At 34.3% G+C, this 27,820-nt stretch overlaps 2 protein-coding genes and 1 long non-coding RNA gene across 5 annotated transcripts in view; 2 read left to right on the top strand and 1 right to left on the bottom strand.

Moving 5' to 3' along the window:
* LOC119066881 (rho guanine nucleotide exchange factor 11) overlaps positions 1–13,009 on the bottom strand; it is a 95,397-nt gene extending 82,388 nt beyond the window's left edge. The window contains exons 1-2 of one of the 3 annotated variants that reach the window (XM_037169565.1): positions 12,242–13,009; positions 1,697–1,841 (exon numbers count right to left, since the gene is read on the bottom strand). In XM_037169565.1, coding sequence (XP_037025460.1) covers positions 1,697–1,841; positions 12,242–12,276 — 180 coding nt within the window. In that variant the 5' untranslated portion in view covers positions 12,277–13,009. The remainder of the gene's footprint in view (positions 1–1,696; positions 1,842–12,241) is intronic. The other 2 variants (XM_037169567.1, XM_037169566.1) reach the window with 2 other exon arrangements.
* Positions 6,564–27,532, top strand: LOC119066889. Its single transcript, XR_005085823.1, has 3 exons — positions 6,564–6,574; positions 16,182–16,188; positions 27,330–27,532. It is a non-coding gene; the product is annotated as an uncharacterized LOC119066889 (long non-coding RNA).
* LOC119066883 (F-box/SPRY domain-containing protein 1) lies at positions 18,164–19,745 on the top strand. Its single transcript, XM_037169571.1, has 6 exons — positions 18,164–18,502; positions 18,589–18,626; positions 18,692–18,726; positions 18,794–18,893; positions 18,955–19,219; positions 19,292–19,745. Exons 1-6 carry the CDS (start codon positions 18,268–18,270, stop codon positions 19,384–19,386), a joined length of 768 nt encoding a protein of 255 aa, XP_037025466.1. The 5' UTR covers positions 18,164–18,267; the 3' UTR covers positions 19,387–19,745.
* Positions 27,533–27,820: the final 288 nt, after the last annotated feature.

The following is a 27,820-nucleotide window of genomic DNA, read 5'->3' as shown; positions in this document are numbered from 1 at the left end:
TTGTCATCTCCAGTATCTGTTTCGATCAAAACAATCATTTTATTAAAATGCTTTTAATAAGGTTCAAACCCGTGCAAGACTCTAATTTACATATACAACACTTTTCGTATTATATACAGTATCGTCGCCTAAACAGCTTCAGAAACATCTATTGTGTAAGTAACTGTGTGGTTTTTCTGGATTTGCGGTTATTATAATGCATTTTGGTGTCATCGGATCTATTGGTAATGAGAATTTATTAATAATTTCAATGAAATTGTTTGCCGTTTGTCACAATGGAACAATTTGTTTTATGTTACAAATGCACAGAGATTGATCATAAACATGTTTTGTTCATTTGGAGTGAAAGAAACGGTTGATTACAATTTATTAAAAATGTAATTTAAATTTCTAACTTTCTACCGTATTGCCGTATACACGAGATATTAAATAACAACACAATTTTCAACCGTTTATCTCTGTTCTTGTTCATTAACATTTTTCGATTACATTACATTATATCTAAGACTCGACGAGGATAGAGTCATGGGTGAATGTCGTCGTATACATTTCGATCGAGCGTCTACAGAATCCCCAACATGAAAGTTTGTAAGATTCAAAAAAAACCTATTGTCGAGCGTTTAGCGCAAGAAGCGAAAGATCACTCTTTCCTCATAAGAATCGATGTAAAATTACAAGTTACGATATATGACATAGATTATACACTTGTTTCACCATTTATAAAACAGTTGCCGTTCAATATCATTGTTTGCCTTGAATTTTTATAAATGTATTTTCAGTCATTGGACTGATAGAACGACCGCTGTTGTAGGATTAGATAAATAAGACAGAAATTGAAAAGTTATACAAAAAAAAAAATTAGCCGACGACAGTAGGACTGAACGCCTTGTGTTTTATTCTAAAGGGGGCAGCTGAGAAATAAAAAACCTAAACAATAGGACAAACAAAGCAAATTATCGCTTTTTGAAAAACGTCTTAACTAGTTTCAGCAGAAGGTAATTTGTCGAACCGATTAATCCGTGACTTATTTAAATGACCAGCACGAATGTGTGCAAATTTCGAATTGTCGAGGTTTTACAAAAAAAGTTTTTGACCGTAACGTATAGGAACGTATTATGTGGAATTCATTATCACAAAATATTCAAAGTTTATGCAAAATTCGAAAGAGCCACCAAAAATGTAAAAATAACCAATAATGTTAAACCATTTTACAAAGCGAAAAGAAGAGGAACAATAAAAAGTTCTTTTTAACGACATATGAATGCTACATCATTCACATAACAATAAATGTGTTCTTCAAACACAAGAAGTTCAACGCTCTGCAATCATTAAATTCATCATGCTGATGTGTTCATGTGCTTAACATTTTTAATGTAATATAATTACACACATTTTATATAATGTCACCAAACACATAATACACTGTTTGACTATGTAAGTGAGTTTGTAAACCAAACATTGCATGTATGGTGTACATCCAGTACACATTTCGTTATGTATACATACGTAACAACTTCATCATCATACCTACGACATCCATATAATATTCATCATATCGAGAGAAATGTTTAGAAAAATGTTTTGTTTAAAGATCGTTTCCATGCATATTTGCAAAACGATAAAAAAGAATATAAAAATCGGAAAATGTAAACAAATAATAAAAAAAACGAAAAAGAAATAATTAAGAAAAACCCACCTTCATGCCGTAGCCACCAGCATCTTTGTGTATGGTAAGCACTAAATTTTGTGGCGGCGATACCAGTTTTCGATCATTTTGTGTCATCAGTGTTGTTGGACGCCGTATGCCTGAACCATTCACTTGGGATCCGCCATGAGAATGTCTAAATCATAACGTAAAGGAAAACAAAACAAAAACTACTTTAACTACGACATAACAAAGTAAAAAATAAAGAAAATTAAGAAAAAAGTAAATTTGAATAAAATTGAACAAATTGTATTCGTAATTGGGACATACATGTTACATTTCACAAGCAAAATGACATGATACCACTATCAATGCTGGTTATGCGCTAGCAAATCATGCAATGTCTACTGTTCCTTCCATTGAAGACCTACTTATAATTCTTACGCATTAGCAGGGCACCCCAGAAATACTAAATGGAAGTAAAATTACAACCATATCAGTAATTTCTCGTTTAGAAAATGTATTATCGAGAATTGGAGCATTCGAAAAAAAATTGCAGGTCACCGGAACGACACATAGGACTTAGTGGCATAGTTTTGGACGAGATATTCTTTAAATAATTTTTACATGCTTTCCCTAGGGTCGAAAGTGATTTATAGACTCCTAGGAAAGCAAGAAAAATCACTTGGGGCTAGCACGTAATAGCACTCAGCAGAACTCGGAAAAAATGAAAAATTTGGTTTTCGTGTGTTGACATCGGCTTCGTCTCGGATCAACAGAACTCACAACGAAACCTGGACATAATGGTTGGCCTCTTAGTAAAATAGTATTTTAGACAACTAGGGACTAGGGATGTAAAGTTCAAAAGTCTAGTTTTCGTGGGAGCTTCGAGCTTTGTTGATCCGAGGAGAATCCGAGCTAAATAAACACGCAAAAACGTGACTTTTCATTTTCATAATGGATTTTACATACTTTTGAACTCTAACTCTATTTTCAAGTTCTCTCACATATTCTCTAAGCCACTTTCAACCCTAGGGATTACAAAATCGTGTAAAAAGATCTATGGATCTTTCGAAAACATTACTTTCATTGAAAAACTCTCTCATTACTATACTCAGCGAGAGAACGATTACCTCAGGCTAATCAGGTAAGTGGTAAAGGAAAAACACAAAAGAAGCTGATCCGCCTACCCTAACTTCGGAAAAAACTTTTCCATTAGGTTTTGTAACAGAAAATAGGTTCAACAATTCACATTTAATTACGTACATGGTGTACGTAAGCACATCATTTTGAAAGGTGACGTTACTACCTGCTGAAATGAAGACCAATATGAACTGCAGGCAGAATTCTAATTTTCCATTTATTAATGACCTAACACCTCACTTTTAACGTCTATAAACCATTTATATTTACTTCGTTCGCGTTCGATTGGTGTAATAATAACTTTATTTTATGAACGCTATGAAAAGGCAAATAAACATTGGAAAATAACAAAAAGCTTAAAATGTTTAATTATGCAATTTCTAAATAAATCGTCTTGCCCGACAACACTATTATAATGTATACTTTTCTGTAATAATAATTGTGAAAATGACGCTAAAACTTGACCAACTAATTTTTCTCTATGGATAATAATGTGCCATACGCGTGTGTGAGTTGCAAGCAAAGTATATGGGCGCCCACATAAAATGAATTGTCTTGTCTGTTCCTTGTGTACGACATTAAGCCGCATTAAACTCGGCGTTATAGCTCGTGTTGCTTTCAGTTATAAAATCTTATTGATATTCAAGTACATTTCGGAACACAGAAAAGTTGTCATTTCAGTTTGTTCTAATGCATTAGATTACTAATAGAAGCGCGCAGTGCAGTGCGATATTTCCATTACGCATGGCATTGAGAATCGGTGCAAGTATAATAAATTTTCCATTTGTATGTCAAGCACACTCAATGAATCTCCAGATTTATTTTTAATAATTCTTCGGTTTTTTTTGTTGTTGTTGTCATGAGTTTGACTACGCTAATTTCGGTGGAGAGAGAGGCGTTTGGATGAAACTTATTAAAAAAAAAAATAATTAAATCAAATCGTCTGACTTGGCGACACTGGTTGATTTTCAGATTCCAATAACGTCATCTGTATGTGCATGTTCTATTTTCACTTAGAATAACATTACCCCAGTTCGCTGAAAGCCATGGAATGTTTGAAAAAGAACATAACAAAAGATTTATTATCTGTGCCAAAATGCGTGCTACAGAATTAGTTTCAAGTTTTTACTATTCGTTTTTTGCTTGAATTAAACATAAGCAGCTGCTGACGATACCATGGAAACATGCAAAAATTCGTGTAGACAATTTCACACCTGCACAAATTATCGAATCGCGTTTTATCCCATTTTCTTCCGATCAACAATTCCCAAACAATTCCAAGAATGAAAAATAATCCGTCGGCCATAAAAATTCCGAAGGAAATTGCGAAAAAGAATGTTCGAATGTTGACCACTAAATCTTATCTGTTTATTTTGAATTTTAACATAAACACCACCCGAAAACCACTCTCGACATCATAATAAGTTCGATTAAATGTAATCCAATTGAATATCGATTCCTTTCACAAAATCATTTCGCTATTTTAGTCGGAAGCGCTATGTTCACCATTTCAACAGCTCATTTCACAAGTGTAATTAAGTTTATGTTAATTACATATAAAGTAGTGAGTGGGTTAACAAAAATTCTAGAATTGACATCAGTTACACGGATCATTATACTAAAAAAAAACTTTGAACGCTAGAAGTTGGTTCATCGTTTATGCGTTCTAAATTGTCATAGTAAGGAACTAAGAGCAAAAAGCACCAACCGATTAAACTAATATCAGATTGTGACTAAATGTAGCATTTAATGTTAAATTCTCTTGCTATGGCTTAATTTATTGTTAAGTGTAATTGAACTCTGGTATGTTATTAGCTACGTTAAATTTGAATAGAACAACAATAGCGGCATGTGCGCGTCTCTATATACATAAAAAAAACCTAAACAAAGATGATTTTATTATTACCGCGTATTATAAAAAGAAAGAAAGAAAAAATCCTGTAAAAACTCCATATTATATAAATGGTGTTCATTTATAAATACAGCGTTAAACGCGTAAATAATTCGGTGAATTTTCTCGTTCATAAATATTTAAACATTTTCATGTGTATTCGGTAATGTTATGAAACGAGCCCAACTGCAATGAATGAATCTTTCGTGTATTTTTTTTTACTTCTTACACTTTTTTTTTCGTGAATGGCGTAAACAATTTGTTTACATAATTCACGGCGCATTTTCTAAATAATAATGTTATCAAAGGAAATCGAGAGAAAAATGTTTGGAGGTAAAACATGTCTTGAAAACATTAATGTCAAATGTAAATAAACCAAATAGAAGGAATAGAGAGAAGAAAAAAACGAGTGAAAAAAATTTATATTTTTGAAATAAAAAATTAATATCGAAATTGATTTTTATTTTTAGCAAATGACCTAAGAGCACAACATTATAATATGACTGTATGAACTATATGAATAATGAGTGATGAACGAGATCGCGAACAACGTTTTTTTTTGTTTGTTTCGTATAAATAACCAAATTTATGTATTCGCTTTGGTAAATATACCTTTTTAGTTCTTTTCTTTTCTGTTTGAATTGAATGATGTGATAAGTGATGTGATCGTATGCGTACAAAAAAAATGTTGTGCGTAATTAACGTTTTACCCATTTTATACGAAATTAAAATAATCAGGAAATATAAAGATTTTCATGTTCATATTGAACTGTACAATAATTTTACCACGAAAGATTGTGTCGAAATGCAATTCTCTGGTTTACTACACCTTTTGAGTCTTCTTTGAGACGAGTAAAACGTGAAAGATTTTAACCAGACCAAATATCTCACGGAGTCGGAGTGTGGAAACCTTAAGTGACTTTCGACACAAAGCAGAAATATTTTTACAATGTTTCAGGGATACATGTGAAATTTTCACCGAAAAAAGTAGAAAGTGTGTTATTCCGTCGAAAAAGTGGTTAAAATAATTGGTTGATGATGAAAAAAGTTGTAAAATAGCGAGTTGAAACATAGCTTTTTAAACTTGTTTTGGTCATGTTCTCGCTGCCCTAATAGTATTAGCATACATTTTTAGGCAGAAAAATGGTTACAACAATCTACGGCACTGTTAAAATAATGGCTTATAATTTTTCGGTACTAATTATATCGCTCATTTATCATTTTTTATCGGTAAAGTTGAATTTTTTCATTGGTCGACAATAATATCACGAAGTAGTACTATACTGTTTCCATCAGTGCCATACGTTCGAAAGTCCACGCGTGAATCAACAGAATCATCGATCGTTGAACAACCGTCAATTGCTAATACTCGGAATACTCCATCAGTGCCATCCGTTCGAAAGTCAACACGTGAATCAACAGAACCATCGATCGTCGACCGTCCATTGTTAATAAACAAAATAAAGATAATCACAGCATCATCGGACAGGGTCACCAAGCGGAAGTCAGTGCTATCGTCTTCACAGTGGTTGGAATCGTTGCTTTTACTGTTCAAAATGTCAAACATTACCAGACGTGAAAAAGCTTGAATTGGCGCACAGATTCTGGATAAACGTTCGAAATAATTTAACGCAATAATTATTTCGATGGTAGATTTTGGGTACGATTTTTCGGAAGAGCAAACCATCACTATCAATGGCGAAGCGCTTAACCTGTCACATTCATTTGTTATCGTTAACGACGACAAAAATACTGGCAAGCTCTGGGTAATATGGCCCTTCATATAGTAAAATTTATGTTAAAAAATGAAGTACAAGATTTGAGATCATCTGTTCAAACATACTTTGATCGATGGAAGTAATAGATCCGATAATAATACTGGTCATATGCTTCCCGTATGTAACAGATTAAAACATTGGTGCCGAATGAACAAGGGCAGAAACGATGTTGCTGCTGTTGTTTTTAGACCCGTAAGAAGGAAGGTGAATAGGTTTATCTGTTCTGAATTCTACGTAAGCAAACTTATTCACACATACCAGGTATCCACATATAAAAATGAAATTTTATGTTTTAACGTCATCGTAGGAAAGGTAACTGAGTTACACAGGTTTGATAGAGTTCTTTTCCCCTAACATGGCTACATTTTAAGGATAAATAACTTAGCTCTACTCTACTCTACTCTACTCAATAGCAACAGTTACGACCCCCAAAATCAAACAAAGAATGGAAAAGGCCAAGATTTTTCAATATGGCTTGTCATTAGAAAGGTAATGATGTCCTCAATGTGACGCAATAACCTTTTCCAATTGCAAAATAAAAACGCACAGAGTGTACCTGACTGACAATTCGAAGTAGCTAGAAAAAGTCAACGCAAAACGACCAAGTTTTCGATTGAAACTGTACTGTACTGTCATATGATAACAAAATGTTTCCAACGTTTAGATAACTGAAGTATTCAAAATAAAGTCAAATGAAGTTCGAGATTTGTCTGTCTTTTCATGTTAAAAAAAAATGACCGTCTGACTTACCATGATATCAGGTGTAATCATCGATAAATTTAAACATTTTGAATATAAATATAAATTGGTAATGCGTAGTGAAACGCTTTATATTTCAAACAATAAACATTCTTCGAAATGCAAAACAATTTCAATAATTCGGATGATTGGGGCGAAGTAAATTTTTTAATAGAATGGATAAATACCCACATTTCGTCTTGCATACCCCAAAATTGTAAACATTCTGTTGTGTACATTATTCTGGTAAAATCTCAGTTATCTTAACGGTTAGGTATCGATAGAAAAAACAAGCAAGTCTTAGTCATCGCATCAGTTCATCTCTTATGTACAACTCTTGATGGATATTTTTCCTAGTCATTTACCATGTATATTTTAAAAGTTAGTCATCATAATACAAGATCGCGATGTTGTGGAATAATATACGTATAATTCCGTCATCGCTTTACACAAATATTTTACATTTTCACCTTCTGAACAATAAAAATTTAACCGCATTCCGTATGAAATAAAATTTCTTATTTTATTTTCGTGTTTATAAACATTGATTATATAAAGCACAAAGTATTATTCTCAACTACATGAACATGTGTGTTTTTTGTAATTCTTTTTTTTTTTCCTCAGTTTTAAGAAACAGCAAAGCGATTTATTTGAATGAAAAATGAAATGAAGGTTCTTCAGCAATTTTAATGATGTTTTTGAGCCTCGGTTTTAGGTTTTGTGATAATTCATAACTCTTTCATGCAGTTGAGAGTGAGTGGGCTGATGTTTTGTTCACATGCTTGGATGTTGATAAAGTAATCGACCCTGTTCTCATGTTTTACAAAATTGCTCAGTATCTATTTAGTGATTTGTATTCGTTTCTGATGAGAAGAGTCTTCGAGATTACTGTGGAAATGTTTGAAGCGTACCGAGTTAAGTACGACACAAGAAAAATGTTGTAGAAACACAAACTAATTTCATGGATGTGTCCAGGTTAATAAAGTTTACTACCTATTGGATCACTCCCTTCTGCTTGGCATAAAAGTAAAATAATCAAAAGAACTCACGCAGAGATGGAAAGCTGTGTGCTATTCTGTGCCCCAACATTTTGATGGCTCATTTGTAGCAACATCTAGTAAAGCCAGTTAACTAGTTAAATGGCTGGTTTTATCGACAACGACGACAATAATAGTGGAAGGGCTCTGGCTGACGTACTTTTAAATAACAAAAGATTTGTTAAAACTAACAAAGTAAAAGATTTTGTATCAATAGTCGATGTTGTAAACAAACAAAGTAACATATTTAGTGATCATAGTTCGTTCAACTAATAAATTTCTGTAAAAATTTTGCTCCAGCCGAATTACGTGAATTTTCGTGAATTTATTGATGCATCACCTCGACCAAACTCGTGCTGTTTATGTGCTATTAAATGTGGAGAACACAAGAACTGTCTGGGGATTTTGTCAAGTGTGGCGTTGGCAACTCGAACCGAAGGCGATAACCACAAGTCGAAATAAAAATCTCTCAACCATTGCGTATCAACCATATTTTTGTTCGTGAAGATACGAGTTTTAATGTCATGGATGGAAACGAATTTCCGGGGGTGCAGCGATTAAAGGGATTTTTAAAATAAACAATTCTTATTTTGGCGGTCTTGTAAAGAACATGTGCCTACATTTATTTTGTGAACAACAACAAATATTTGGCGAAGATAAATGTGATCCCAATTTATATGCATGCCATTTTTCTCTAACTATAGTCACTCCGGTCCACCTTCGTCGATTGCCCGTTGTGAAAACTTTTATGATGTTTAATTAGTACGACGATAAACTTATCTTAAAACGTCACACATACATACCAGAAAAAAAACCTTTAGTTTTTCCTACAGCAAAGAATAAAATCGTTATCGTTTGTGTGTATACTAACAGAGTTATATGGCCTGAAGTGTTAATGTGCATAAAATTTCAATGAGAATACAAGTCATTAGGTTTGCTTTAGCACAATAACTTTACTCGCACTTCTAAGAAGGAAACACACTTCAACAACGTATTATGATAATAGCCGTTATGTACAATGCGTGGCTAGTCGTTTAGCACAAGGGAAACAAAAAAAAAAGTTTAACCTCAACAACATTTCGGACATGATATAGAAGTGTGAAACTAGGGGATTAATATGATATACTTTTGTGAAACGGCAAGCATATCGCAACGAAATCGATGAATCTATTACTTCATTTGTGTAAACAGTGTGTCTGTTATCTAATTGAAACTTTCTATAAGATTGCTAATCCACTAAATCTCACAGTGAATGAACTTCGAACTTCACGAACTAAAAGGCAGCTCTTTTACAGTAAAAATATCTTGATTGGATCTTCCTGTCAAAACACTCTTGACTGCACAAAAGAGACTAAAAAATTCGGACAACTATTTAATTCGCCTCGATTTCTTGTCTCTTCTCACTTTGTATAATGACTTCAAGAAACGTGCAATTTGGCGAAAACATCTCTGTTTGCATTCTGGTTATTACCATTAATCCACTAATTTGGCATCTAATTACACAGGAAATAGAAACTGACTGATTATTGATGTGAAAAAATTGCTGAAATAAGATTATCGAAGAGTATGAAAAGCAATTATGTCATAAAATATCTCATTTTCGAGTATTTATTGAGGGTATGTGTGAGTTTCAATATTTAAGAAGAAAAAAAAAATTGTCCAAATTTTCAACTTACAAACACAAAGTGTTTTGCAACCCACACAGAAGTCGAAATTTCTTTGAACATTCCGTTTTTTTTTACCAATTCAACATTTTTTTTTGTGTTAAAGATCTTTACCGGTTTTCATATTTTTATTTGTTTTTGGTTTTACAATGGCATTGAAAATGAATTGAATGTTGAATAGATAAAGCGATGGAAATATTTATTTATGAAAATAATGTTTTAACAGTTAGCTTCGATGAACAAGATTCTCTATCATAGCTGATAGACAATCTCATTCAACTGCTTTAACGAAACGAGAATTAGTCTTGTGGATATGTTATACATTTTCCATCATGTTAGCTTATTTCGTATTTTATTTATGAATATCACAATTTTATGTTTTATGCACTAAAGAATGCGTTAAATGGTGTCTTTCCATGTCAATTCATGAAAAAACATGCTGTCGAGCAAAACAGTTCAGACAGAGTCGTCCAATTTATATCTATCTCAATTTAACACACACTGCCCAAGGTAATATTCTATCGTAAAGTGAAAATATCATGCAATTTGTTCATTGTCTTTGTTCCATAGACACAAATACGATCTTCTCAGTGAATGAATTAATTAACTGGAAGCCATGGCACAGTTGGATTACTTCAATTCAAACAGTGAGTCAAATTCTCAACCCCATTTTTCGTAACAGTATTCCATGACGCCAAATGGAGAGTGAACTAAGTTTTGAAGTTGAGGAAAAACCATTCTTAGAAAGTGAGAGGGAGAGAAATTAGAATGAAATGTTACTGAATGCGGGAAATTTATGTAAACTGATTTTTAAAATAGCTAGAGGCTAAATAAATGAACTATCTTACAGGACCGGATTGGTTACCGAAAGGCACATTGGGCGCATTGGATGAAAAAAGTCTCAGAGGCGCCTAAATAAACTTTATGGGTCTGAGGAGCGCCAAAAAGCAAAAGGCGCTTCGGGCATCGCCCAGTATAGTCAGTCCGGGCCTGCTATCTTATCTTAAATGATACCTCTCAAAAGAATTTACATAGAAGTGCTTCGAATTTTGACCCTATTCCGTGCCTAAGTACTGCCCTAACTCCCATCTAAATTCTAAGAATAATTCGAATAAAATCAAAGATATGCGGCAAATTGTGACTAAATAAATTTATCGCTTAGCAAATAAAGAATTATCTTTTATGGTAAGAGCAGTCATTATCACATTTCTGATTCCATTGGAACTGAAGTTCCATAAGAAGCAATCAGTTCGCGTTAACAAATGTACGAAATAATGAACCTCATAACGATTCAGCAATAATTTATTGTTATTGTCCGCTATCTCTACGAAGATTGACGTACACTAATACCGAAAAACGAACTGATCTAATTATCGAAAAAAAAATTGTGCACAAATCACACCAGACTGTATGTCACTTGAAGTAGTCTCTGCGGTTTTACTGCACTGATAAGTTTAAAGCATTTTTAAATTTTATCTATGATTAGCAAACCGTTGTGAACTTTGAAATAAAATTGCAGTGTAGTGACCGAACATATGACTTCCTTTTAGCTTGTATACGACTGCAGTTAAATAATAAACAATTAATTTTTTGTGTGCTGATAAGCGGTTCACGTAGTACACGACGATAAAGATTAAGGTTTTAGCGGAATAATTCCTATTAATTCTGGGAAACTCATCAATTAAGTGGGACGGAAATATTTGAGAAAATAAATTTGAAAACTACAGGATCAAAGTGGGTTAAAGAAACCGTGCAACCACGCCCTTAATTCTCAATGTAAATAAAACTACAAAATTTAACAGATAGTTCGTACGGTTCGTACCTCTTTTCAAAAATATTTTAGAAACTTAAAAAATGTACTTTCGGTGAAGTTGTTGACACATCGAATACAGAATCGTATGACGATCATGTCATCGAAAGTGTATATTCGTATGGATGTTAAATCTGATACAATCGACCTGAGAATTCTTGATCGTCAGGCGTTAATTGATTTTCAAAATCATAGACAAGCTTCGGCAGACGTATAATTGTTTATTTGGGTGACTAACACCGAAAAATCAATATAAATTAACGAAGCACAACCATACCGAACCCTGCACATTTCCGCATCATGCAATCTGCAATGGTCTTTTTCGTAAAAAAAAAAGAAAAAAAAAAACATAAACAAACATCCAGTAATCATTACAACAAAAGCCACACACAAATTATATACATCTGTTCTATGTTTGTGACTCTATGCTCTGTGCTACAGAATGAACGCAATACACAATTTTCATAATAGTAGAATACAATTACTACAATTTCATTCATATCGACGTTTTGTAATCATTTCAGCAATAACTCACCTCTCAGACGGTCCCAATGGGGATGTGTTATCCATATAAACGTTGAACGGTTGCGGGACAGTCTTCTCTGTGTATGATGTGGTTAAGATATTTATCCGATTAATTTTTTCAATGAAACTCTCCACACACAAAACGGACAGAACAGTAGAGCTCTCACTTTTAGTGCTTCGTAATCAAAATATTCATCAATGCATTAAAATAAAAAAAACACTTTTTTTATTGTTAAATAAATTGCAAATGGTTGACTCCCATTCGATTCGACTGTAAAGATGTTTGTCGCCCATTCGATATTGAACTGAGCACAGTGCACCCACAATTTTATTTTTTTCTTCTTCTTCCGTATAAAATAACACAAACGAGAATCACTGCTTTATCACTTATTGGAATAAGTTTGATTTTTGTTTTATCAAAAATAATAATTAAAAAATACTATTGAATAAACGGAGACACAAAAGGCACTCTTAATTTGATTGAGAGTCGCGCATGAATCAACAACTCTTGCGCATACAATACCCCGAGCCACACAAAAAACTTCATTTTAAACAAATAACACGAAAAATGCGAAACATTTTCGATCGCCGTTTTCGAGGCGATTACACGGTTAAAATGTCATTTACGATAAGGTTTATTGTTTATTAATTGTTAAAAGTTAATTGTATCAAAAGAAAGGCACTTTTTCAATGAATTATCGAGTAAAAAAAATTAATTTAGAGCGAACTACACAATTTCACATCCAACAAGTGTTCGCCATATTGCTTTTCAACCTGTCACTTTAGTCAGACAAAATGGACAAAGTATTTGGTTGGGTTTTTTTTAGACAGTTCTGCCATCTACTGATTTGAAAGACAAAAAATCGGTGGGGATGCCTATGCAGTGCGATGAGTGCGATACACATTATCATGAACGTTAGCGGTAGAGGACTTCGTGACGCAGAAAGAAGAAACTCCAAAGCAAAATTTTTATCACAAAAATTGTACTTAGAAAAAATTGCTTCACAAATGACTGTCCTTATTGGGCTTTCGACTTTATGAATTCCTTACTGTGACATTTGAACAAAGGAAAAATTTCGCATCTGTCACTATCGCATCACTGTGTGAAGGCACAGCTACTTTCAGTATGTTTTCTCTATTTTTAAAATTTTCAAAAAAAGGGTTTTCCTCAATATCTTCACTTTTGACCCATTTTTTTCTTAATTATCTTTGTGAAATGTGTTTATGATAGTTTTTGTGTTCAGGTGCAGATGTGTCACCAAAATTGACATTCCTCTTTTGGAAATTTTTGTGGAACTGGTGATTTTGCAAAATATAGCGCCCGTTGTGCATAACTTAAGATATAAAAGTGATTAGGATGAGCGCAGCGTTGAATCAGCATCGATGTTCTCATAAGGGAAGCGGTCACATCTATTTTCGGTTCATTTGTTCATCCAGTCAAAATTCAAATTCAAATTTGCTTACATTTTTCACGAACTGTACACTAGCCGTTAGGGGTACGATTTAATAACAAAACTCAACCCACTACAGTCAAGGCAGTGAAATTTCAGCATAAATTTGCTTCAGCTGTTTCTCAGCTGATTCACTCTGACAATCAAAACTGTTTATACTTGTTTATACACGCACGCGTGTGGTAGTAATAAAATCGTATAAAGACATCCGTAACGACAGAAAACCACCGCTTGCTACCACAAGAACTTAATTTTAAAACTTGATTTAATTTTTTTTTAAATTGGAACAACGAGATTTGAAAAATTGTACACCACGAAAACTTGAATAAGTCTTACCACATTTTAAGGTTTCTTTTAGCTCAAATCGTCGAAGAATTGAGTACTTTTGGTTGAGTTTGTAGATGGGAAACATTGTAGTAGCGACTTGTTAGTTAAATTAAAAATAATTTTATGGCACTCAGCGATTTGTATATGACACACATCCTCAGAGGTGGCTCTATCACACTGAGCGCTCTGAACCACTAAAATCTAGGGCCTCGTTTTTTTATTGTAAATATGTTTATAGTTCCTAATTTATTTCAAAGATAAGGTTAAAAATTGAAACATTACGATTGATCATATCTGATTCAGTCTTTCAGCATTGAACAAATACCCAATTTCTTTATTTAAGAGACATCGATGCTTAACTTAAACTGCTTTAAACAAAACTTAGTTTTAAAGAAATTTCCATAAACTGCTCAGTTTTCTCAGAGCTGGTCAAATTGATGCAACCAAATATATTTTCTGTTGAAAGCTAACACACTGGTCGTTATTGCGGTTCTACATTTTTGAAAAAGGACTCGGGTGGAAAGATACCATCAAAAGTAAACTAAAATCTAGTGTTTAAAAAACGCCCAGAAGTATGTTTCGTGTCCTGTCGCAGGACGTGTAGGAATTTTTTTTTGAGATACATGAAAAAAGCAGGAATCCTGTTCAAAAACCTATTTTTTAGAACTGCTTGTCCCTTAGTCGATTCGCATTTGCGGGTAAGTCGAGATCATAATGTTCGAAAACTGTGATGTTCGATCTGTTGCATAAAACGTTGTATTCCTTCGGCCTCGTGCCATAATTACACAACTAGAGCCAAAAAAAGTACTTCGCACTCGATATCATAAATAACTATTATATACAGCGGTGCGATCAAAGTTGTGCCTAAATGGATTTTCATATTTGTATTTACGCACTAATGTGTAAATTTACGTTCGTAAAAAATTAGTATCCTAGTGCTGCAGATAAAATCTTGTTGGTTTGTTAATGAACGTTGTGTTTCCAAACTCGCCTTCGGCTCGTATCGACAATCTCACATCTATTGCGCAAAACATCCAATTTACTAACTAGTTAGCAAAATAGCTATTGCTCTCGTCGCATAAAATAGAAAAAAATAGAGCCGGTGTCGAGTTTTTAAACGAATTCGTTAGCTTCTGTATTCAAATAAAAAACAACGAAATTTTCTGTTCAAATTAAATTATTTTTAATCAAAATTGCAAAGATAACATTGAACAAAATAAAGTGGAGAAATAAACATATCATTTCAAATTTATGGTTGCAATTTCGTATTGCTGGTGCCGATATTGCCACCTCTTGTGACGCTCTTGTCATTGCTTGTGGTGGTCTTGCCACAGCTTGCAACGGTCTTGCCACTGCTCGTAACGGTGTTGTTGCCAACGCCTGTAACGGTGTTGCCACGGCTTGTATCGGTGTTGTCACCGCTCGTGTCGGTATTGCCACCATTTGTACAGATGATTCAACAGCAAGCGTTACCGTTGTCCTTCGCGATACAACATACGCTTGTGTTACTGGTGCTGCTGAAGAATTTCGTGGCCAACATCACCAAAGGGCGTATATCTTCGACGTCTCAGGAACTACTGACCCGAAAAACTGAAAAGCCTCTAGAGAATACGACAAAAAATGCTAATTTCACTGAAATTTATTTCGGGCTCAAAATGCTGAGATATCGGAGATACGCCGTTTAGGGATGGTGCCCACAATATGTATTGGTTTTTACGGGTTAAATCAGTGAATCACAGAAAATCACACTAATTCGAAGGGACCTCTTTTATGATCAATCGGAAAAAGCCACAAAACTATTTGAGAAGGCGCCATTTTTCACAGTAATAATTAAGACAATGCACATGTAACGTAACACTATACCTAACAATTCAATTAATTAAACTAATTAAGCTAGGTCTTTTGAATCACTTTTGTTTTAATTTAGAGCTCACCCTAAGCCGCTTGTAACCGGGTACGTAGCTCATCAATACGGCCTGATGTGTCAAGATTTAGCTTTTTTAATTCATTTATGATATCGAACTTACACATCCGTGTGGTTGCCATTTTAATGTCGAATGACTCAAAATTTCTCTTTTGTCGTAGCTTCCGCTTATTCTAAAGGGTGTCCAAATGACTAGGTCCCTTGACTGTCTGAACTTCTCAGTAGATTTTTTTTATGTCCACAAAAAGTTAATTAGTAAAATAACTACTAAACTAGTCCCAATCTCTCATTAATAATTTCATTCTGTTAAGTTTCACTGAAAATCTTCGAAACGTTCTGGAAATACCTATAGTATTGTAAATCTATACCTAATTTTAGCGTAACAACTGGTATTTTATGCTTCCATTAGAATTCTATTGTCATATTTTTCAAGTTTTTCCTTTTTATTCACAACAAGTCAAAATCAAATAACAAAAAATAATATTGGCTTAGCAACAGCAGCTAGATCTTTAGACAATAAAATGTACCTTAGAACGTGAAATCTGTAATTCTATTCTTCATCAAACACTTTATTTTAAATTGGTTGAGAATTAGGATAGGATGGGATAAGATGGGCAATAAAGCTGATGCTTTCCAAGCACCTAAGGCGCCAATGGACCTGTTGTGCATTACGTGTCGCTAGTAGTTCAGATTTTTTAGAATCACGATTGTGACTTACGCGTATCAAGGCTGTAAACTTTGGGGAGGTCTCGCAGATACAGATACGCGGGTGACACAAAATTTGACATTTTCATACATTCTCAAATTCGACAATTTCATAGTATGTGAATTCTGTTTTGTGTGTCCCGCGTATCTAATAAAATGGCGGTCTGACCCAACAGTCTATAGCCTTGACGCGTATGACGTACAAGAACTGTCTTCAACATTTTTTGTGTTTTACTTAGAGACCTATTACGGTCGATAGAGCTGACTAGTATTAACTAACAGCAGAGACTAATCATTTCGGATTAGGAAAACCCTGTGAACTATGTCTGAAACGGGAGTCGAACCCTTGACATATAGGGCCTGAATCCATCGCTATACCGATTGAGTTATCTGGATCGTTTGAGAATTACTCCAGTTATCTTGTTTACAAAGAAAAAAAAGGTTTCTTTTGAGAACTTCTCGAAGATGGTTGAATTGATTCCATCCATTTTCAAATTTGAACTAAGGGTTTCATCAAACAAAAATTAAAATTGAAAATCGATTGAGATTTGCTCAAGCAATATCGTGTCACACAGTGATCGTATTACTAATACGATGTATTTTCTGCTGTAAGACCCGACTTGGAATAAAGATCAGTCCTTATATTTTGCTTGGTGGGGATTTAATTTTATTATAATAAACAGCTCAGTGCCGTCAACTGGCTTTTCTTCAAACTAACTGAATGAGGCATTACATACGAACTAGACTGAAATAACACAAAGTACCGTAACTTGAAGATGATCTATACTCGAACTACCCAAATTATGGCCGTTCCAAGGCCGTTCAAAATGTCAATCGTTATTCACAGAGAAGCGGTTATGTTTGCTTCTGTGGATGACTGTCGGTTGTTTTCGGCTTGTCAAAATTCGTTTTTACCGTACGTATTTATCATTTCTCTGTTTGTTGTCCTTCAAAATTCGATAGACGGGGTTGCAACGGTTGCAAGAAAGTTGTATCCGCGGTTACCAGGACATTTTTGATGGCTTAAACAAGCAGGAAATATCTTGAAGTCATAACTTTACGTTTTTGGTTACCGTGAAATGTTGAATCGGATACCAGGAAGAAAACATTTTTCGCAACCCCGTCGCTGGAAGTGTTGATATCCCATTTTTAAAACAATATTATCCTTCTACAAATCTATAAGAATTGCTGTGCATAATTCGAAATAATAATCTCTCTAAATCAAACAAAATAGCATTGGATTTTAGATGCATACGAATACAGTGTTTAAGGAGAGCGATTTTTGACCACTTTGTTTAAACTGGTCTCGGGGTCACAGGTAAAACTGGGCTCAACTCTCTATTTCTTTTTTCATTGATGAATATTTGACAGCTGACCCCGAGACCAATTAAATTTAACTGGTTTTCGCTCTCCTTAAACACTGTATAACAACAAACTGACATCAACATTGTAATTATCATCTCTCTGTAGGGTTGTGCGTTAATATCTGTCATAAAAACTATACGTCAGTCAACATCGCATTGTTTTGTTTTGAATGCGGAACTGTGCAGCAATCTTTTCGACTAACAAAAAAAAATCTTAAATCTTGTCTGGCTCTTCTGTTTTTCTTGTCGTTTTCTTCATAAAGCAATGACCGACGGGATCGCATCCCAATTACCTGACACTGTTCTCGAAGTTATTTTCTCGTTTTTAGATTTACATGAATTAAGAAATTGTGCGCTAGTGTGTTCAAGTTGGAGTCGATACCTAAGTGATGAAAACAATGACGTCTGGAGATTACATTGCATACGGAAATTAGCCGAAGAAGCTCTGAAAACTGACCTGCTATCATCAGTTCCAACATACAAATCTAAATTGCGAGCATGTAAGGGAAACATTGTGCCAGAATAAGAAAACTGTGCACTTGCGACGATGTTTTGATTTAAATCGATTAATACAACTTTTTTCCAGGGTATCACGCATGGAATCCAAATGATTGTTCGCGAAATGTAAATTGATTGACTTAATTGTGTCAAACGCTGAATCTCACTTTTTCCTTTTAAATTCGTTACAGATTTACGTCAAAGCCAATGGATTCACGCTTCATAGGTAATTTGGTTTGATTTTAATTATTGGATGTCCATGGCGCATCTTCAATGTTTTGCTTTTCGTTTAGAAATCCTGTGGCACAAAGTACTGACGGAACTCGAAGTAAAATTGGATTCAGACAAGGACGACATGCCTGGGAAGTTATATGGGAGGGACCTTTAGGGACTGTAAGATTATAGCTACACTCGACGCAACATTTACAGTAACATTCGGAACATTTCTCTTCAGGTGGCCGTAATCGGAATCGCGACAAAAGATGCCTTACTACAGAATCAAGGATATATGGCTCTTCTGGGTCACGATAGCAACAGCTGGGGTTGGAATTTAGTGGACAATCATTTGCTGCACAATGGCAATGCGCAGGGGAATTATCCTCTGCTGAACAATGCGCCGAAATATCAAGTGGGCGAACGAATACGAGTGATTTTGGATTGTGATGACAACACGCTGTCGTTCGAAAAGAATTATGAATTTTTAGGAGTTGCTTTTAGAGGTAACGTTACCGACGGCCTACTGTCGACATTTTATGTGACTAATTTTGTGCTTTCTTTCTTTGGACTTCAAGGTTTACCCGATAAGAAACTGTATCCGAGCGTTTCTGCCGTGTACGGAAATACCGAAGTTTCAATGGTGTATTTGGGACCGCCTTTGGATGGTTAATGTTCAGTGTAGCTGTTTTATTCAACTTTTATATATTCAAGTGATCATCAAAGTGAACTACATTCCAATTTAGCTAATATCCGAACATTCAATTCTACGCGACAGGTAGGTTCAATTGAAGAACTGACACTAATTTCATGGTTGAGTCAGCTGATTCACACTTTCTGTTTCGTTTCTTTTCCTTACTTCAATTGCGTTTCGTGAGTTTCATGTCGTCATTTAAGCGAATCATAGTTTGTTGTTGATAGCTGAACCGATTTTAACACATTTTGATGTGATATCGGCTGCATCAAAAAACGGCATCAATTAACACGTAGACAGTTCCAACTACACACAAATTTGAATCGTCGTATCAAAGTTGTTTAATTGATGAAACGATCGGATAGTTTTCGGGAACAGATCAATCATTCTAGCGTACTAACGATTTTATTGATGTTGAACGTCATACAAGGTTGGCATAGTAACCAAAGTTATGCTTAGAGTGACCGATTACTTTATGACTTTCTTAAATTTATGCTCATTGATGCCACGTAAAACAGACCCCCTGTACTAGGTACATGATACCGTGCCGACTCAGTACCGTGTCTAACTTTCTGAGCACCTTGGACCATCGTTAGTTAGGACTAGGAAAAAATGGCGCAAAAGGTTTCAACTTTTCGAGCTTCTTTTTTCTTCCCTGGACCATGATCCATATGGTCTCCATGTACACACGGCACTGCGAGTCTCGATCCACTTCCACTTGTCATCTGATCATTTTCATTCGATCAATAATTACATTCTTTTTGCATTACCTCATTCCGGACCGGAATGATCCGTATTGGAAGATCGGGATCGGGATGAGCCTGATGGACCGTTTGCTTTTTTACATGCCCTACTCATTGTAACGATAACTTAACGACTCGCGCTGCTCCATTCAGTATCATTCTTTAACCCAAACATTTCCAAGCTAAATTATTTCCTGTCGAACTGACTGTACTGTCGCGCTCTTCGAGTAACGAGTTTTATTCATTTATTTACTACCTGGGAAAATGTATAAAAGAATTGAAAATATTTTACGGTTCCATTGCAACTAAATAATTGACTCGGTAAGTAATTTGTAAGTTTTATATAGTCCAATTGTGAGGCTGATTAATTATTACTTAAAATTAACATAGTTATGTGCACAACTAGGAAGGGAAAGTCGAAAAGTCACGCTGTCGTGTGAAAATTGTGAAGCAACAGATCACACGAAAATGTAACTTTTTTCCGATTTTTTTGTCTCCTGAGTTTTGTGCTAATTTTTACGTGCCGAATGTGGCGAAAGAAATACTTAATCGATGAAAAGTAAGACTTTCGACACGAAGACGTGTAAAAAATTACGAGAATTAAATAAAAAGAAAATAAAACCAAAAAGTTGAGGCTAAATCATCTCCTTTTTAAATAATTATTCCTCGAATAGAGGTTAAATTAAGAAAATGATACCACGATCAATTATTAAAAATTCATTCAATTTGACCAAAGATTAATTTAAATTTACTGAAACAAATATGAATCTCATTAATTTTATATAGAAAATAAATGTATTCAGTGAACTGTACATCAGATCAAGGGCAACATTATACTAAAGGACGTAACTACCTTATCTCCTGATATAAAGTCAATCCGACAGTTGGATTCCGACTGTTAGTCCGAAGATAATGTTTCACACCATATCTTCGGACTAACATTGTTAACGATTACCACTATCAACTCTCACACTGAAGCGACATAAAAAGGGTATATGTATTCAAATTTAAACATAGCTAACGCCGACCCGTACGAAACACCTATTCGTATCAAAAGCCTTTAATGTGAAACTCTTCATTTCTCTTACTTCATTTTCTTCTCTGCTGAAAAACTATTCTCCCTTTAAAATCACTTACATTATCCACTCTTTGCCTTGTTATCATATACAACTAAATTGCCGGAGGCAATATAGACAGCCCCGTACGAAGACAAATTTCATAAATTCCTATTTAAACAGCTATATACCGCTATATTTAACTATATTTCACTATAAATAAACATTTCACAGATAAATATATGCTATTATATAGCTCTATATGCCGTATATAGGTATATATAGATGTCCGTATATGGAATCCCTGAAACCCCACACACATAACAAATTATTTCCATGTTAACAGAAACTATCTAAGTATCATTTTTCCCAAGATATTTCTATTTTACTAAAATCCAATATGGCCGCCGGCAGCCATTTTGTTAGGAGACCGGAAATAGTACCGACGCTTTACATTCGTTAATACCTTTCAAACAAAAAAAAATTCATGAAATTCGGTCAAAATTTACTCGAGATATTGTCAAAATACACCACGTTCACTGTACTTCCGAGTAGCCAGATAAGAGCTCACTCCAAGAGACCTAGCTCACGCTCCGGAGAACATAATTTCCCTGTTTGGTACGGTCAATACCTATCTAATAAAGCTAAAACAGACGAAATATATTCAAATGTGGCCGACCTACAAGCAAAAACTGCTTGCCGCCCTGTGCCTGTTCCACACCAAGGGGTCTAACTCACGAGTCGGTCATCCGATTTCCATAAACTTTTTTTTTGTCGATCGGTATTGTTAATACCTTTTATTTGACGTATCACTTACAAGTTTAAATGTCCGGAGATATCTTCGAAAAACCGTAAAGCACTTATTGGGCCACAGCTCGGGAGGGGTCGATCCAAAATCACTCATCTTCGAACTTAGCCTGTCTTTTGACATTACCAAACGGGAAAAAAAAGAATTTTCAAAATCGGATGCGTTTTACTCAAGTTATCGTGCAGACAGACAGACGGACAGACGGACTTTTTTTCGCGGATTTGGCATCTCTAGACAACCACAATTGGTTTCCTATTACTCAGGGAGTCCAATTCGACGTGTTACAAACGTATGCGTAAACCTATAAGACCCCAGTACTTCGTACGGGTCTAAAAATCAGATTTTCTGAAATATTTCAAAACATTTCCTGATTCCAAATCAATTGAATTTTTTTTAGAACAACAGAAATTCTTTGTTCTAAAAAAAGTTAAGTTTCCTATGCCAATTTAATTGAATCATGGCAGTAAAAGACATTCTAAAAAAAAATCTAAAAAAATTTTAAGTTTCCTATGCAAATTATGGCAGATTAAGGGCTAAGGGAGACAAATTTTGATATTTTTTACAGATTTCTATTTGTCATCGGCTAACCTCACAATTTTTCGTGCAAGGGTACTAATCAAGGATGTTTTTAGTTAAAAAAAAACTTACTTATCTCAAGTTGTGACCATGTGATGTTCTACATTTTTCGAACCACTGATCGGATTTTCTTTATTGGCTCAAAAAATCTCAAACAATTCAGAAGAAAAAAATTGAAGGTAATCGATTGAACATGGTAGTCAGGGATATGGTAGTTACTGAGATGGTCCAAGAGTTTATTCTTTGAACATTTAGAACTATGATTTCGAATTTCCGTCAATATAAAAAAAATTAAGTACATCACTATGTATACCATGATCGATGCAATTCTTATATTTGAAAGAAGAATATTATTTTGAACGCCACACGTGCGCAACATTTTGTTCAACAATCATTTTTGCAACTCAAAGAATTTAATTGACGTTGATGGTAAAACTTTCCATCCGAACAAAATTTGTTGCCATTTTAGTATACTAGTGTAATAGTAACTAGTACAGTCAAGTAAAAATCAAGTTGAAATCTATAAAGCTAAATTAATTTGAAACGAAGATTCTGTTAAAAAGATAGAATTTACACACATATTATGTTCTCAAGCTATTCAAATTTACCACCAACGATTGTATTCTCCATTTTATTGTACGTATAATACTCGTAAGTTTATTTAATTTACTTTTAGTTTTATGTTTTATTGCTGTGAACAGAATGAAATTTGTCTGAATGTACATAATAATATAAAATTTAAAGAAAAATCAAATTTCCAATTTTCCAAATGGTATGCGAACGTAAAATGTTGCGAAAATCACTAATTTACCACACAAACCGACTGTTATTGAATTGTAATGTGTTAAAATGTGTCATAATGAGGAGAAATACATAAGAAAAATTATCTTTGAATATAAAAAAGTTTACCAATGAGTTTTATTGAACATTTTCGATGATCGCTGTTTCGTCCAGTATTTGGTTTTATGTAAACATTCTTTATAACTTAAAACCTTAGTGGATGCAGGGTGGATGCATAGGTCACAAATTATAAAGAATAATCGCAAGTTATAAAAAGGGTTTCCCTGAAAAACAATTTAGCCATCAAAAGGTATCGTTGCAAAAGCTTCTGATTTCGAATCACGGAGGTCGTAAGTTATAGGGAACTTTCTACTGGGTGCTGTGTTAAAATCTCACACTTAGCGAGATTTTGGCCGAAGAAAGTGAAAAGTGAGTAGGCTTTGTCGAGAAAGTGAGTAAAATAGTTGGTGGATGTAAAATAGTAAGTGGAAACAGAGCGTTTTAAACTTGTTTTGGTCATATTCTCGCTGACTTAAGTGTGTTAGCGTACATTTTTAGGCAGAAAAGCTCTTACTACAATCTTCGGCACTGTCGCTGTGTAAAAGTAATTATTCCATGAATTCTTTAAAATAAAACTTATAAATTTATTTCAGCTTCTTTTAATCGTTTGATTCAAAGTTATTCAAAATTAGCAGGGTGCGTGGTGGTCGGTGCCCCCAAGAAATATAAAAAAAACTTTAAGGAGGCGAAGAAATTTCTTGCAACCTTTTAGAAACTGCCGCAAACAAATCGCGATATTTTTTATTAAATCTCATACCTTGTTTGTTTGAATTGTTTCGTACCGTATTTCCGTATTACGAGATCCACTACTACATTTGTTGTAACATAAAATTTTCTATATAATGAAAATGCTGCGTAGGTGCACGTATTGCTTATTTTGGTCATCGTTGCCGGACGACAGATGACTATTCCGTTTCTGAAAGGTCGTAGGTATTTAGCCCTTTTTCATACTTTCGAAAAGTTGAACTCACTAAAGTTTATCTGATTCTTTAAAGAATATATCTTCAGTTTTTATCTACTTTTTTGGATCGGCCGTGGCGATGCGAGAGTTACATCGGGCTTACGAACTGAACCAAATTTGTAAAACGTTTGCTAAGTATTGACTTAGGAATTTGATAAAAAAAAAACAAATTTGTGTCGCTTTAGATTCCACACTGTCCAGTGTAATTTACCTGTCACATACGGCTGTCCATCTGTTATCGATAATGACGACAAAAATGATGACAAGCTCTGGGTAATATGGTCATTTATATAGCAAAATGCATGTTAAAAAATTGAAGTACAAGATTCGAAATCAACCGATTTAAAATACTTTTTGATCGATGGAAGCAACGTACTGCTCCTACGTCTAAAATATTTTTATTTGTCAATTTAACAAATGAAGTGCATGGGCTACTCGATTACATCAGCCTCGAAATATTTCTTATGTTCATGCTAGGAGCAGTGCGTTGATGGAAGTGATAGACCTGATAATAATACTCGTCATATGCTTGCCGTCTGTAACAGGTTAATATTAAAAACAGATTGGTGTTTAACTCACTCTATTAAATTCTGTCAAAAGTGTAGAAGGGGTACATGCATAGTCAAAATCATGAGTAAATAAGTAAATGTGGTCATACCAAGTGCGGCACTCCTCTACGTGAAGCTAATCTTCTTTGTGGACTGAAGTTAATACCAAATTCATTGAAATTTAACAGTACAGTAATTGAAAGATTTGTTACTTTGACAGGAGCGTATCAGTCAAAGGCGTATGCTATATATATTTTGAATGAATTTGTCGAGGAATTTGTCATATTTGTAACTTCTTTTTTTTCTCCGACTGTACTTTGTAGACTAGACATTTCATACATAGAAACGAAGTAATAGTATGGATGATAAGAAAGTAATTCACTTGTCGAAAACAGTTACTGGTTTACTTTCTGCCCACACTAAAGTTAACTATCACTTAGAAATATTCATTATGTAATGGATCATTTTCACAGCGGCCAAATTGGTGCGTAGTACTCAAACACTTAAAATGTTTCGATCAGAAAACGTAGTAGACCCTATCACATAAGGAATGGTGATATATTCTTGCTGTCCACGGAAAGTTACCCTGTTACATAGATTGCTTGTGTTAATCTAAATATTACGAATATCAGTGGACGATTATATCAGACCGGTATCTATCCGGTATGGTATCTATACTGTTAAATGCTTAGACGAATTCTTCCATCATTGGGACCATTTGAAGGTTACATTTTTTACGTTGCAATTTGGGAACGGGCTATACCCTCATATACGTGTTGCTCGGACTGGCACAACTACGAATAAAATACCTCTTTTTCCGTTTTTCCGTTTCGTTGTTGTTGCTGTTTGCCGGTGATTGTGCAATTTTCGCTGGATTGATGAATGGTGAAAATGGGCGGATCAGACGGTTGGTGACATAAGAATCGTGAGTACGGCGCATGAGAATTTTTTATTTTTTACTTTTATTTTTGCTTTTGGAGCTCAATTCTTTTGTTTGCTTTGCTGCATTTTTTGATGATTTCGTAGCAGCTTTCTGCGATTTCCCCAAATTTTCCATCAGCAGATGGCAATGTCTCAATGCAAACTATCCTACACTTGTTCATGGAAAGTTTTGCTGCTGTCTTGTGTAAGAGGCTAGCGGAAGCAACTGAAGATGGTCAGTCCACTCTGACCTGTGACCGCCGCTAGTTCTCGAGGTCGAAACAGCTTTTCTTTTTTCTTTTTTGCCACTTTACGTGATGTGCGGGAAATTGAAAAGCTATAGCTCTGTTTGTCGTTCCAAAGGATGTTTCTCCGAAGGATGTTTCCTTGAAGTTCAATAAATGTGAAAAGGAGTCTTGTTTTGGTTTTCTGTGTACGGAAATTCGGTACTTGCAATTTGCGCCCCCGAGCTTTTCGTCTCAGGTTAAGCAAAATTGGTATGTACAAAGTTATGTAATTCGTCTAAGGTTAAATGTCTGTCGTAAGTCAAGAACTGATGAAGAAAAGACTGTTTTTTTTAATTAGAAAATCTATTTGTAATTATTATTTGACATTTTCTTTGCACTTATTCCGTTATTATTTTTAAGCACTTAAAATGTAATATTAAAAATGTCTTTTAAATTGTTTTGTTTTTGTTTTGTTAAATACAATATTATTGAATATTTGTCACGAATTTTATAACTAACAGTTAATTTAAAATCCTAAATAACAACATGGTTTCTTTTTTCATTTTTTTTTGTTTTTAAATCAGTTTCTTGTTTGCATTAACTGGGCGTGTACTTACGTCAAAACCTGTGATTACTTACAATATTAAACAATTGCTTTTACCAGGTTAAATCAGGGAAACGAAAAAAAATATTGCTAAAAACGTTAAAAATGTCGTGGAAATATCAATGAGCAATCTTTTTTTTTAAGTTGATTTGTTCTACAAAATCAAACTAGTCACAAGTTTCTATTAATTGAAATATTTGGTTTCATATTTTAATTTCTAAATTAAAAACTTTCGCTTACAGCAACAATAAACGGCTACATTTAAATTCGGTTATTGAGCAATTTAATGTGAATAGTTCGAGCCTTAAGCGACATAGTTATATTAATGGTTAGCACTTTTCACACAAAATAAAGACAAATAAGAGATGTTTTTCAATTTACGGTGTCTTGAAGACACTGTTCTCAGCCCCCAATAATTTTTGTCATTAGTTTTGGTGTTTTGATTTGAATTATGAAGAAGCAGTAATTAAATATTCATCGAAGAAAGATTTTTTTTATTGGTTACAGAGTGCGCCTTCTCAGAATAATTACAAATTTTATCTTTGTTTTTCAAAATTTAAACCATAGCAGTTATAAGAGATATTTTAAATGGGATCTATATCCATTTTCATTGCCTCATAAGCTTCTAAGCATATTTAGTAATGGTGCTTAGTATAGTTTCAACATCACCGATGTAATGAGAAAATGTAGTGGTTGTAAAAACTTGTAACGAAATACACATCCCATTTATGTTCATAAAACTCTTGCGATGGCATCTGGGTGGGTATGGAAATGATCGTGAAAGCAGGAGAGTAAGAATAAATCATTTATGCCACTCAGCATCATAATATGCGAAATTTGCAAATTTTAGATGCCTCTGTGGCATAAAACGTTGTATGCAACTCGATGCAAATTACTTTATTAGGCTCACGATGTGTCATAATTACACATCTAGAGCCTAATAAAGTACTTTGCACGTCGATTGAATAAATAACTATTTCACACTAGTGCGAAAAAGGCATCTATGTCTATATCGAAATATATCTGAGCGCCCTGAAAGATGTGCTTAAATTATAAAGAAGTGCGAAGCATGTAGTCTGTAGCTACTTTTTTGTAGCTGATATGATGAAAAGCTGTAGATTAATTTTAAT

This window comes from Bradysia coprophila, chromosome IV, assembly GCF_014529535.1.
Source record: "Bradysia coprophila strain Holo2 chromosome IV, BU_Bcop_v1, whole genome shotgun sequence".
Lineage (NCBI taxonomy): Eukaryota > Metazoa > Arthropoda > Insecta > Diptera > Sciaridae > Bradysia > Bradysia coprophila.
This window is presented reverse-complemented; position numbering and strand designations above follow the sequence as displayed.